Source organism: Myotis yumanensis, unplaced genomic scaffold, assembly GCF_028538775.1.
Source record: "Myotis yumanensis isolate MYYU_CA2020_CCGP unplaced genomic scaffold, mMyoYum1.0.hap1 SCAF_4, whole genome shotgun sequence".
NCBI classification, from domain to species: domain Eukaryota; kingdom Metazoa; phylum Chordata; class Mammalia; order Chiroptera; family Vespertilionidae; genus Myotis; species Myotis yumanensis.
The window spans coordinates 77,590,757-77,604,848 of record NW_027223755.1 but is presented as its reverse complement, the minus strand read 5'-3'; the positions used below and the strand labels follow the sequence as shown (position 1 = coordinate 77,604,848).

The following is a 14,092-nucleotide window of genomic DNA, read 5'->3' as shown; positions in this document are numbered from 1 at the left end:
CTGACTGCCGTTTAGGCCCGATCCCGCAGTCGGACATCCCTCTCGCAATCCAGGACTACTGGCTCCTAACTGCTCACCTGCCTGCCTACCTGATTGCCCCTAACCACTCTGTCTGCCTACCTCATCACCCCAATCACTCACCTGCCTGCCTGATCACCCCTAACCACTCTTCCTGCCTGCCTCATCACCCCTAACCATCACCTGCCTGCCTGATCGCCCCTAACCACTCGCCTGCCTGCCTGATCACCCCTAACTGCTCGCCTGCCTGCCTGATCTCATCTAACCATCTCTGCCTCCGCCCCTGCCACCGCGGCTTTGTGCAGAAGGACGTCCGAATGACATCCTGAAGGTTGTTTGGCTGTCGGGTCTAATTAGCATATTACACTTTTATTATTATAGATATCAGAAGTTCCTTCCCTTTAAGGCTGAATAGTATTCCATTTTATGTATATAGCATATTTTATTTATGAATTTTTCCATCAATAGACACATGAGGTGCTTCCATCTTTTTGTTATTGTGAATAATGCTGCTGTGAACATGAGTGTACAAACATCCATTTGAGCCTCTGCTTTCAGTTCTACTGGGTATACTAGTATATCCATAAGTGGAATTACTGGATCATGTGGTAGTTCTATTTTTAATTTTTTGAGGAGCTGCAATACTGTTTTCCATGGTGGCTCACCATTTTACATTCCCACCAGCAATTGCACAAGGGTTCCAATTTCTCCACACCCTGGCCAACACTTGTTATTTCTGTGGGTGTTTTTCAATGATAGGCATCCTAATAGATATGAAGTTATATCTCCTTGTGGTTGTTAAAGTTATTTTTAAGATTGTCTTCAAGTTAGGGTGATTATAGTTTTCTGCTTATAAGTGCTATAAAGTTTTCTTTTAAGATCATTTTAAATAAGTAGTGAATCAATTTCAAGAAAAATATTCTGTTAAGACAAGGATTAGGCCAACATTTTCTATAAAAGTTAGATAGTAAATATTTTAGACTTCATGGTCTCATGACCAACTACTGAGCTCTGCCATTTTAGTGCAAAGGTGACTATGGGCAACATGTAAACGAAGGAGCTTGGCTGTGTCTCAGTAAAACTATATTTATGATCACAGAAATTTGAATTTCATCCAATTTCCACTGTCACAGAAATATTTTTCTTTTTCTTTTTCAACTACATAAAGTGTGAAATCTCCTCCCAGTTCATGGGCAGTGCAAAAACAGGCCCTGTGCCATGTCTGGCCTGTGGGTCACAGTTTGTAAGCCTCTTATGTGGGTGGTTCTTAAGTATGGCAAAAACTATTAGGGTAATCTGAGATTGACTGAAGTTAGGGAAATGGATTGTTAAAGTATTTAAGAGAATACAGTGCATTGAGGCCAGTTTTCTTGCAAAAAGTAGGAGTTGCCAATGTAACACATTTTTTTTTGGTTTGCCTGGTGAAAGCAGGAAAGAGCTGGACGAGAGGAACAGAAATTCTAGCAAAGTTTAGTTTTTCATGGTTGATTTCTTTTCTATATCTTTTCATGCATTCAGGTGTTTCCAAAATTTATACAGTGGACTCCAATTTATAATCATAAAAAAGGAAAAATATATTATGAACATGACATTAATAAGCAGGCAGATTTTTACTTTTTTTAAAAAATATGTTTTATTGATTTTTCACAGAGAGGAAGGGAGAGAGATAGAGAGCCAGAAACATCGATCAGCTGCCTCCTGCACATCCCCCACTGGGGATGTGCCCGCAACCCAGGCACATGACCTTGACCAGAATCAAACCTGGGACCTTTCAGTCCGCTGGCCGACGCTCTATCCATTGAGCCAAACCGGTTTTGGCCAGATTTTTACTTTTATATCTATAAAAGCATTAGAATAACTGATCATGTCTTTTACAGAGTTCAGTAGCCAGAGGAGAGAGACACAACTATCCTTCTGGAAACTCAACTTTTCACTCTTTCAGGGGAAAATCATAATTACTTTAAAATTAAAGAGTGAAGAACCTCGCCTCAAGTTAATCTTTCAGAGTATTTGCTCAAAGCTATCTTGAAACTAGCCACGTTCAGTCTGAATTCAGCTGCTGTACCTATCTGGGTGTATGTGTGTGTGTCTGTATTTTCCTGAAGGTTCTGCAGAAAGAGCTCTGGTAGGTGTGTCCCTTCCCTGTTCTTCACACGGAAATGGGAAGTGAGGGATGACAAGTGGTTTCCCTTCCTGGAGGAGGTGTTTTTATGTTCTTCTGCCCGTGTCAAACCATACTGATTTCCATTCAGGGGAAAGCGAAAAACACTGGGTCAGAAAAGCAGCCTATACCTGAAAATTTGTTCTCTAAGATATATTATGGGATAAAACCATCGTTGCCCAACATCTATCTCAGGGTAGTAGAACATATAGTACAAACAGAATATGTAACCAACAAAATTCATTGGTCAGCAAATAAAAGGGGAAGGTAAGATAACTAGTACATATCAGCTCAAGAAATAGTTTAAGGAAGATACTTTCTAAGAGTGTTACTATACTGTGAGTAAAGAAGCAGGTGTAATAATTTTCAGCTTGTGAATCCAGAAAAATTCTGGAAATATGATTGCAAAAATGAGAATTATGAAAACATTTTAAAACTGCTTAGCTGCTTTCCTAGAAATGTATAAAGCATTCTTCAGAAAGCAGTCTTTTCATTTTATTTTGTCATGTATATTGAGTAACTACTGTGCGCCCCACACTATGCAAGGTGCTGGGAGTACATCAGTGAGCAAACAAGATGATACCCTACTCTCACAGAGCTTATATTTGGTGAGGAAGACAATTAACAAGTAGGTGAAAAGGTAAATACCTAAAACAAATTAGGTAATGAGAGTTCTAGAAGAATAATGAGTAAGGGGGAGATAGTCTGGGTCAGGATAAGCAGTTCTCTATTTTACATTGGTGATGTCTGAGAAGATGACTTTGAACACACTCCCTAGTCTGTGCTTTTAGATCAGTGGGGGAAGGGTTATAAGCAGAGGGAAAAGCAAATTCTAAGGACCTGTGGTGGAAACAGATTTTGTGTATTATGGAAACAATAAGAAGACCCATGCATGTGGCTGGAGGAAAGGAGATAATGGTGGGAGGTGAGTTCAGGGATGGAGGTGTAGGGCCTTATAGACTAAGGAAAGAAATTTGGACTGTACTCTCAATATTAGCAGAAGCCATTGGGGCATTTGAGCAATGGAGTGATATGATCTGACTTTTTAAAAAAAATCATTCTGGCTGGATTGATTTGTTGAAACTGGATTATAGAAAGGGCAAGAGAAAATGAGAGGCTACCAGTTAGGAGGCTACTTCATGGTGCTGGTGAATGATGCTGTAGTAATTGTGGATGTGATGAGTGCTAGGATTCTGCTTGTATTTTGGATGTAGAATCTATGAAAGAAAGTGGGTGCTCATGGTGGACTGGGTGTGGTGGTTAAGAAAAAAAGGAAAAGTAAAGATCCAGAGTGACAACTAGAGGATTTGGGTGGAGCTTCAGGCTGAATGGTGATGTCATTTCCTGAGATGGGAAAGACTAAGTGGGGAGTGGGTTGGACTGGGGAGTCAGGTGCAGCTGAGAACGCAGGATATCAATAGTTCTGTTTTGGATTTAACAGTTTAAGAAGTCTTTTAGACCTCCAAGTGAAAAGAGCTGTGAACTCATACCTTAGCAGGGAAGTCAGAGATAGAGATATGAACTTGGGAACATATAGATTGAATTTTTATATACCAGTCGATACTCTTTTAATGATAGGCCTAAATGAAAACCACTAGGTTGTTGATATAGATAGAGAAGTGGTTTGAAGGCAGAGCCCTGATTTAGCCCAACGTTTTGAGATGGAGAAGAGGAAGAGAAGCCAGCAGAGAAGAATGAGAAAGAGTAGACAATGAAATAGGAAAACAGGGAGAATGTGGAATCCTGGAAGACAAAGAAGATAGAGCCAATAGTAAAGATTCATATTGTCCTATGTCAAAGCAATAGGCTTTTGTTTCTTTCATCTCTTTAACATTTTAGCCTGGTCTAGTGTGCTATTTTTATCTAATACTAGAGGCCTGGTGCACGAATTCGTGCACGGGTGGGGTCCCTCGGCCAATGGGGGCCCGTCTTGCCTAGTCTTGATTGGGCTGATCAGGGCCGGCCAGGGGGAGGGACCGCAGGAGGTTGGCTGGCAGTGGGAGGTTAGCTGTGGAAGCACACTGACCACCAGGGGGCAGCTTCTGCATCGAGCATTTGTCCCCCGGTGGTCAGTGCTTGTCATAGAGACCGGTCGACCTGTTGTAACAGTCGCTTAGGCATTTATGTATATAGATAGATGTTTGTGTAAAAGTATCAACCATAACATGTCTCAGTGTCTGTACCTAAGTTAATGGTATAAGAGTCTGCTAATAAAAACATATACTTGCCATATTACTTTGTACAAGTAGGTTCTCAGTAAATATTTACTGAATAAAAATCTTTAAGCTTCTGCAGTACATTGTCAGTGCTCTGTTTCACAGGCTGACCAGCGTGAAACAGGGTATGCTTTTCCCTTCTCCCCAGCTTTCTGTAGTTAAGAAACCAGCTTTCTATTTCCTCTATAGTATGTCTTTTGCTCTCCTGTCTTTTGCTATATCTTATGCCAGGTGTAGGCATTTTTTTCATCTTGGGTGGTCAGCATTCTTTCCATGGTGGAAATGTAGGCATATTCAAGTTTCTTTCCAACTCTAGTTGAATGTAAATGTCTGTCTCTGTTATGTTTTGTTACAAAATATATTATGTTATAAAGTAACTTTTGTTATTACTCATTCAAAGGAAGGAAAATTACCTCTTTTTTGTTGTTCTAATTTTATATGTATTTACCGCTTCCCTTTTTTTGCTGTTGCTCTTCAGTGTAAATGTTGGATGTTGTAGAGCAAATTGTTTTCATATAAATACTCTGTAGTATAAAAGAGAAAGGGAGTGAAGGTTTGTAGAATACCTTTAATGTCTAGCCACTGTGTATGTTATTTTATACACTGTTTTATTTAATCCTCATACTTCTATGGGATAGGGACTATTCGCAGTATTTTACAGGCTGAGGATTGGAAAGATGTGATTAGGATATACTGGGGACAGCAGAACTCCTGATCTATTCACTGAATCATTCTGCTTCCCAAAACAGTGGGAAAAAGACTGTGAATTTTGACATATTGCAGGGTTTTTAAAAAAGTATCTGTGGTACATCAAATACTGCAGTGGGTGATGGGAAAACAAAGTCAAACACACTCTGGTCCCTGTCCTGGAAGAACTCACTCTTATGTGAGAACTAGGAATACAAGCAAATGGCTATATCAGTGGATATCATCTTTTATTCTTCACTGCCCCCCTTTATATTTTTAAAAAAATTACTCAGATACCCCCCAAATCTTTTGTTTAAATGGGTTATATCTATGGATATTTATCTATTAAAAATGAAAATTGAGAAATTAAAAAATGTTGAATTCATTTAAAATAACAAAATAAAACCATTTTGTATGTTAACATACTTTTTTTAATGGACAATAATGTTTTTAAAACAAAAAAAAAATTGAATGAGAAAAGAGAGGCATTGCTAATCTAAATTAAACCAGGCTTCATCTCTATTGGATCTTCTCTTTCCAATACAAGCTCAAGATGAACCCAGCCTGTTCTCCTACCTGGCATTTGGAAGCTCTGTTTTGGAAAACCCTGAGAGAAGCCCTTCCTCTGCCTTCCCATAGATAGGTTCTGAGTGTCAATCATGAATGCTTTTTCCCATTCATGTCTGAAAGGCTAGCATAAGTCTAATGAAAATATATCTGGAAAGATACTTTTTTGAGAGAAAGAGAAACATCGATTCATTGTTCCACTTATTTATGCATTCCTTGGTTAATTCGTATATGTGCTCTGACTGGGGATCAAACCCACAACTTTGGGACAATGCTCTACCCAACTGAGCTATCCATCAGGGTGGAAAAATGACTTTCATTTACATTTCTTACAGTTTGATAGTATTTAAAGAAAATTCCTCATGATTATAATTAATTACATTAGCTGAGTGCTACATTTTTGCAGTATGTATTTTTAGTAATCGAAATCTTCAAATCTTGGCATTTGTTTCTGTGGAATTACTATTGAGAGTTCTCTTTCAGGTTTTTGTTTTCTTCCAGCGTTCCTGTCCACCCCCATCTTTCTCATGCCCTTTATTCCCTTTCTTTTATCCTCTATATTCATCTAATTTACTGCCCTATCCGTATTTCAAGGCAGTGACTATTTGTAAGTGGTCCTTTGGAGAAATGAAGAACAGAAAGGTATGGTTCTTAGGGAGATGTCCTTGTGCAAATGTACACAGAATCCTGCCTTTGAGCAAAGCCTGGTGCAGACAAAGAATTTGAAGACCATTGGCACATTGATGCTTTAAGGTGAAGATACTTTTTGTTTCAAAGTCTGCTTTGGTCTTGCTACTGCCAGCAGAACAGAAGCTACTCTGAGCATTTGGTTGATGATAGGTAATCCAGTTCAATATTCCTGATAAGGAAAAGGCATTATTGCATCTTTAAATATCAGGTTATTTATTGAGTTTCTTATTTTTTGTATTTACCTCACTTGCAGGGCACATAACTATTCTTTCCCCCCTCACTTCCCTTTAAACTCTTCAACCCTATTCTTGGACTCAGCTCACAGAGTATAATCCTCTTCTTTATCTGTGTGGACAGTGTTTATTCTGTTCAACAAGGTGGATGGATTGAGAGACAAGCTCTTAGCATCAGTATTTTCTCTTGGAGAAGACATGATTCTTGAATTCAGTTAGTCCTCAGTATGGTTCACAGGGTATTTATTTTTCAAGGAATCAGGAAAGTGATCTTTTCGGAGATTTCTTGTTGAGGTCTTGGCTGCTGAGCTAAATTACATGGAGGGTGGTGTAGTGGGGAGAGAGTAGCTGCTCAGGTTCAGTTCTGGCTCCCTGGATCTCTCTGACCCCTGAATCCTGGACTCCCCATCCTCAGTCTGAAGGAGTGAAAGAGTGTGTCTGCATGTGTTTGTCATCATCACTTAAAAATTTTGGACTATGGGTTAGTTTTCTATGAAAGAACTTATTGTACTGACACAGTGAGGTTTCTCCCTTTCTTTCATCTATAACTTGCACGTTCTCTGTACACATTAGTTATTTCTTTTGGTATTTTATTGTTGAATTGATATTTCCCTCATTTTTTCATGATAGTTTTGCCCTTTCCTAGTTTAACCTCTGCTCCTTTTTTGCCTTCTTTCTCTTCTCTGATTTTTGCTTCTTAGCTTTGTTGCCAAATCCTCTTTATTTTTCTATATCAATTATCCCCTCATTCCTTTCTCCCTCTTTCTGCTTAGAATCTGCCTCCTTTTTCCTATATTTCCCCAGATTTTACTCACATTCTTACCTATAGGTTATAGATTATAGGGTTATTAGAACTGAAATAGAGAATTGAATAGTTATTTTCCAAATAGATGGCCATTAGAGCCAGCCAATCCTTGTGATTATGATTTTAAAACAACGACTTTTATCAGCCCTAGCCGGTTTTCTCAGTGGTTAGAGCATTGGCCCACAGACCAAAGGTTTGCGGGTGTTTTTTTAAAAAAATATATTTTTATTGTTTTTTATTGATTTTTTACAGAGAGGAAGAGAGGGATAGAGAATTAGAAACATCGATGAGAGAGAAACATCAATCAGCTGCCTCCTGCACACGCCCCACTGGGGATGTGCCTACAACCAAGGTACATGCCCCTGACCGGAATCGAACCCGGGATCCTTCAGTCCTCAGGCTGACGCTTCATCCACTGAGCCAAACCGGTTAGAGCAGGTTTGCGGGTTTGAATCCCAGTCAAGGGCATATACCTCCGTCCTAGGTTCGATCCCCCGCCCAGGTTAGGGTGTGTACAGAGGGCAACCAATCCATGTGTCTCTCTCACCTTTCTCTCTCGCTTTCTTTCTCCCTCTCTCTTGTCCCTCCCTCCCTCCCTCCCTTCCACTCTCTCTAAAAATCAATGGAAAATATATTCTTGGGTGAGTTTGATTCCTGGTCAGAGCACATGCCTGGATTGCAGGCTCGATCCCCAGTGGGCAGCGTGCAGGAGGCAGCTGATCAATGATTCTTTTTCATCATTGATGTTTCTATCTCTCTCTCCCTCTCCTTTCCTCTTTGAAATCAATAAAAATATGTTTTAAAAAATATCCTCAGGTAAGGATTTAAAAAAACGAACAACTTTTATCAGATACTTGCTTAACAATGTGATTTACATGAATTGTGTAGGCTTTTGTCTCACTATGCATTTAAATATATTTATGAAATGTATAATGTGAACTGTAACTTGTGTTTTGGAGGTAAGGCTCATGATTGGCTGCATCTCCACACTACTATGATGTACTTGGGGATTTGCTATGTAATAAGCTTCTTGCTGTGTTTGTGTGCAGCCGTCTGTGAAAATGGATGTCAGAATGGTGGACGTTGTATTGGACCCAACCGCTGTGCTTGTGTTTACGGATTCACTGGTCCACAGTGCGAAAGAGGTAAGTAAAGAGAAATGAGAACTTCACTTTGGAGAAGTCTATTTCATTGTAAAAATGTATAGTTTTTTGTTATCCTATCAGAAGTTCTCAAATGAAGCAATGTTTTCGTTTTTTAGTTATGTCTGTAACTTGAATGGTAAGCTTTAGAAATATAGCTAATAGCAGCAGAAGTGTATCAGTTTTTTTCCACCAAAGTGGCCTCACTTCAAGAGGCCAAATCTGGGCCTATATCTATTGAATAAGTGACTGATGGCACATTCTAATAATGTGCTTTTAATTAAAATTGGGAGTCATTGTTGGGAGTTCTGCCTCTATTAAAAGGAATAATATCAGGACATTCTTGAATGCAAAACCAACAAAAGTGGTATAAATTTTCCTAACCAATAAGGAAATACAGTATATTACATTGCATAACAAAAAGCCCAGAGCTGGTGGGCCTCAAGTGGGATGTGATTAAAGCTTTCACTCTGTTCCTCTGTTTCTTTTGGCCCTGTTCTCGTTTGGGTGTCAGTTTTCCCCCACCATGAAGTTCTTTGTGGTTGTAAGATAATGCCAGCAGTAACTGATGCAAGTTGCTCCCCTCTTCACATCTAAAGAGATAAAATTTCTCCTCTAACCATGGGCCAATAATAATTCCATATTCTGATTGGCTTAAGCTTTAGTTTTTGAACCAGTCCATGGCAAGGTGGATGGTATTAATACTATGTTTGATGTAGACTTATCAGGACCTTTCCTTGGAGGAGAAAATAATGTGAGCTTCCTTAAAGTCACAGGGCGGGAAGAGTTTGGTATTTGAACTCAGTAGAGGTTCTGTTGGACAGGAAGAAAGTGGTAGAGGAATGAATCCTGGGTAGGCATCCAGCATTGTCTACTTTATCCTTGTAAATGGTCATTCAAGCCAACATGAAACCAATTTTCCATAATTTGGATTAGCAGTTAAACTCGTGACCTATTGTAGACTTCTGAAAATCCCTGTGTTGATATGCTAAGTGAACTATTAATAATGTCCTGGTAGCAATTGGGTGCCAATGGTATATCAAAAAAGTTAAACTTCATAGTGATAAATAACTATTTAGCACTTGAACCATAAGTGTAAAAGTAAGATTAAACTAAAAGCAATATTACATAATCATTCATAATTACACACATCCTCAATTTATTTTTCCAGGGCTTGTCATAGCATCTAAAATTGTATAGCACTTCCTTTGTTGCAAAGCTTTAGAGTAAATGAAGCTGTGTCATTGAAATATAACAGAGAAGTAGTGGTGATGGTTTATATAAGACATTGAATTGCAAAGAAACTTTATATTTTAACAATTAAACTCATTACTCTGACAAAATTTCATCTTGGTATTCAGGTTAAATCTTGAGAAGAAACTGAGAAGTTAGAACTGTATGGTGAAGTTAGAAAAGTAAGATGTATGCAGCCTTTTAATATATATATATATCAAGATATTTATATTACTGCTAAGGTAACAGATTTCTTGAAATCGAAGTACATTACGCAAATGACAGAGTTTACAGTTACACTTTGGATACATTTAAATGTCTTTACCAGATGCTTTTATTTGGGGAAGAAAAATTAATTATGAAATGTTAGCATAAAAAGATAAGTTGTTAAGAATGGGATAACACAAATTCCCTAGTTGATATTGTTTATTTAAAGACCATAGAATGGTAAACAGTTAAATTTAAAATTTCAAACATAATTATAATTGGTGGAGATAATGTTCATTTTTCTGGAAGTCATGTAAGCTTTGCAGCTCTGTCATTTTGAAGCAGATTTCAAGTTCAATTGGCAAAAGCATTGGGTACTTTCAACTCAGAGGCTTCCAGGCATTACATCATTGTTCTTCAACAGTTATTCATTCACTAGATTTGTTAGTTCTTACTAAATTTATGGGAGCGCAATAAAGACCTACATATATTTTACACGTACAGTAGCATGTTTTCAGAAGAAATTACAAAATTAATTAGTTAACAAATTGGCCTGAAGGATATTTTTTAAAACATGGGCTTCTTTCTTAAACATATTTTAAATTACTACCCTTAACATGGAAGTTCTAAAGCTCCATTTCTTCCAAAGAAGGAGTTAGTAATTTCCACTCTTAGATTGCAACCATGAACTTTAACACCTTTAAGAGATACTTACAATTGTATTTTGTAAATGTATAATAGCTAAACCTGCTAAAAGTGGAGTCAGAACTTTTCTCAAGAAACACTGTTTGCATAGATACAAAAGGAATAACTTATTTATGTTGAGTGTAGTGACTAGATTTGCGTGTCCTGTTAACCTTTAAAGTTCACATTGTGTTTTTCAATTACAGAATTTCAACATATATGTTATTTGTTCTTTTAAAAAAAGACTTTTGTAAACTTAGGGATATTTTTCCTCTTAATGTAGAACACAAAATTTTCCTTTAAATTGGCCTCTGGTGGTCAGTTGTGTGATAAACATGGCTGCTTTTCCAGCTATCTGGGCTTCTGGCAGACTCGTTTCCAGACTGGAGACTGAGACTGATGGTAACTAATGGCTGGCATGATTATGGTATTTAACTTGAATCTTGGTGCTGGGTAAGCTGAACTTCTTAAGAGTTCTCTTCTCTTGCTGATATGCACAATGACCTTTTATACTTAACATTGAAAAAAAAAGTTCTCATGACCACATGCTGATTATAAAATGCAGACACATCAGCTGTATCCAAGGTACATGAAAGTTCTCAGTTCTCTTTGTTTCTCTTTCCAAACAGATGCCATTTGAAAAACAATAAGTATTGCACTTAAAATACACCCAAGAATACATAGAAATTGTATCAGCATTATATACCAAGATTTTGTGTCATCCCCCCGCCCCAACACTTAAAAATGTACCTTATTATTTATCAGTAGAAATTTGGAGAGGGTGGTCAGACAAAAAAATGAATTTACCTGAGAGATTTCTGAACAAAATATAATGATTACTTGATCATAAATGTGGCCTACCCAAAGTCCCTGTTTCAGTTTCTTTGACTTAAGTTGTTTTTGAAATCTTATTTTTTAATTGAGCTTTCTTTGTACCTTATATAAGGACTAGAGGCCCGATGCATGAAATTTGTGCTAGAGTAGGCCTTCACAGCCATGACGGCTGCCTAGATCCCTCCCTCGTAGCCTCAGTGGCTGCCTCGATCCCATGGCTGCAGCCCCGGCTTCGTCCGGAAGGTTGTCTGGAAGGACGTCCGGTCTAATTAGCATATTATGCTTTTATTATTATAGATTAGTTCTTAGAAATATATTCTAGACCAGTGGTTGGCAAACTCATTAGTCAACAGTACAACGATTGAAATTTCTTTTGAGAGCCAAATTTTTTAAACTTAAACTATATAGGTAGGTACATTGTTATTCACTTAATTAGGGTACTCCTAAGCTGGCTTTTGCTAAAAACGACCTAAATCTGATTGAGGTACGTTCGCTGATTGAGGTCGACCCCTTCCAACTTTCCCATCCACACTCATCTTGTATACTTGTTTCGTCTATCTCCTTTCCGAAAACCGACTTCTGCACATGGGCCACGAAGTTTCAATCGCACTGTACGTGCACACCCGCACGTGATATTTTGTGGAAGAGCCACACTCAAGGGGCCAAAGAGCCGCATGTGGCTTGTGAGCCGCCATTTGCCAACCACTGTTCTAGACCCTTTTAAATTATATAAAAATTCTTACTACAAATTGTTTTTGTCATTTAATCATGACTTTCTTTAAAAACTGTGTAAATTAGTTAAAATTTCAAATGTCCTTATGCTTAGTGAAAATTCTTTTGAAGTGTTCATTTTTCAGTACATGGTGCCTTAAAAAGGATTGGAAATTTACTTTCTAATCTATTGAAATTTTTAAGAATAATTCATTTTTAAAAATCTGGGGGAAAAGTGAGCTCAAGTTGCAAATGTTTAAGTTTATAAAATCTAAACTTTCAAACCTTTATGTAAAATGAAAAATTGAAGGATTTTGCTGCAGGATTACTTTCATAAAATCATCCAGTTACAAAATCTAATGCATTAACTCAATGACGAAAGCATGGCAGAAGGAGACACTCAGCCCCTGCTTGAATGCCTCCAGTCATAGGGCTCTCACTCACCCCATCATGAGACAGTGTTTCATTGTCAGTCTTGATTGTTTAAACTCTGCATTACCCCACACCTGCCTAAGCTGCAAATTTAACAGATGAGCAGCACCTCCCTTATTGTCTGAGTGGGAACTTAATGATGGTGATGCCTCCAAAAGGAGTTAACCTCAGTTCTAGGAGTCAACCACAATCTACCACTTGGGTTTGCATTATGGGAGCTGAAGTCTAATTATAAGCTCTTGAATTATTCTATACATTTTTGTTTGTTCAGCTACATTTCAGGAGGTAAAGTAACTATGACAGCTATTAAACCTACTCAGACCTTATGCAGATTCTTCATGAACAAGAGTGGAGACAGGCAAATCAGGGTTTTCCTGAATTATGAACTCAGGATCCAAGTTCATTCAGAAATAATTGGTATACTAATTAACCAGCATTAATTCCATGGTCTTGCAATTTACTATAAAGTATGCCAGGTGGATTTCTTTGTGAACATTCAAGTAACATAGCAAATTAGTAGTGTGAGCAGGAACCAGGGGAGCATGGTGAGAGAACATGCTGGTATTATGCAGACTTCTATACACAGTAGATTTCATGCTTTTAAGAAATGTATAAGCAGTACTTTTCAGAAGACATTCCTTTCATTATAATATACTTACCTAATGTAATACATTTTTATTATAAGATAATTAAAAATAACAGATAAAACAAAAAAAATGCGATTATTTATAATTTCTTTATTCAGAATGAATTATTTTTAACATTTTGGAGAATAGACTTTGAGTACGTTTTCCTACTGCGTATATAGTGTTTACAAAGAATAGGATTTTTCCATTTATATTTGAATCTCCTGTAACATGAAATGTACTTATATCCTGCTTCTCCTTTTGTGTTACAAAATGCGTTATGCTAGGGATTGTAAAAGCTGCACTGAGGGCTAGGCCTCTACATTCTGTACAACCATATGATATTTGTAAGGTTAGTTTTTCAACCTTACAGATGAGGAAACTTCCCAGGTCAAAGTTATAGTAGTTTCGGGAGTATAAAGACAGGAGGAGGTTATCAAACGATCTGATTGAACACCTTAAACTCAATTGCTGTGATAGAGCTGCCTGCCATAATTACATTTCCTATTAGTTGACATTTAGGGTCATTTCCAGGTTTTCTTTTCATTTTGTTGGTTTGTTTGTAGTTTAGCAATCCTGTGATAAAAATTTACACAGATAAATCTATATCCTTGATTTTATTCTTAGCATATATATTAGAAATTTAACTGCTGAGTTGTTGAGTTTGTGAAAATTTAAAACTTTTGTTATGTTCACTTCCCTCTAAAAAGCTCCTTATTAATTATTCCTTCAGTATTGTGTTTAGAAAGTCTTTTCTTATTCACAGGTCTTATAAAAATCTGTAGTTGTATTCCGAGTGCTTTTGGGATTTGGGATTTTACTTCTTTTTGACTTTCTAATGACAAG

At 37.5% G+C, this 14,092-nt stretch overlaps 1 protein-coding gene across 1 annotated transcript in view; it reads left to right on the top strand.

Moving 5' to 3' along the window:
- FBN2 (fibrillin 2) overlaps positions 1-14,092 on the top strand; it is a 244,389-nt gene that overhangs the window by 11,647 nt on the left and 218,650 nt on the right. The window contains exon 5 of the mRNA XM_070411499.1: positions 8,427-8,522. Coding sequence (XP_070267600.1) covers positions 8,427-8,522 — 96 coding nt within the window. The remainder of the gene's footprint in view (positions 1-8,426; positions 8,523-14,092) is intronic.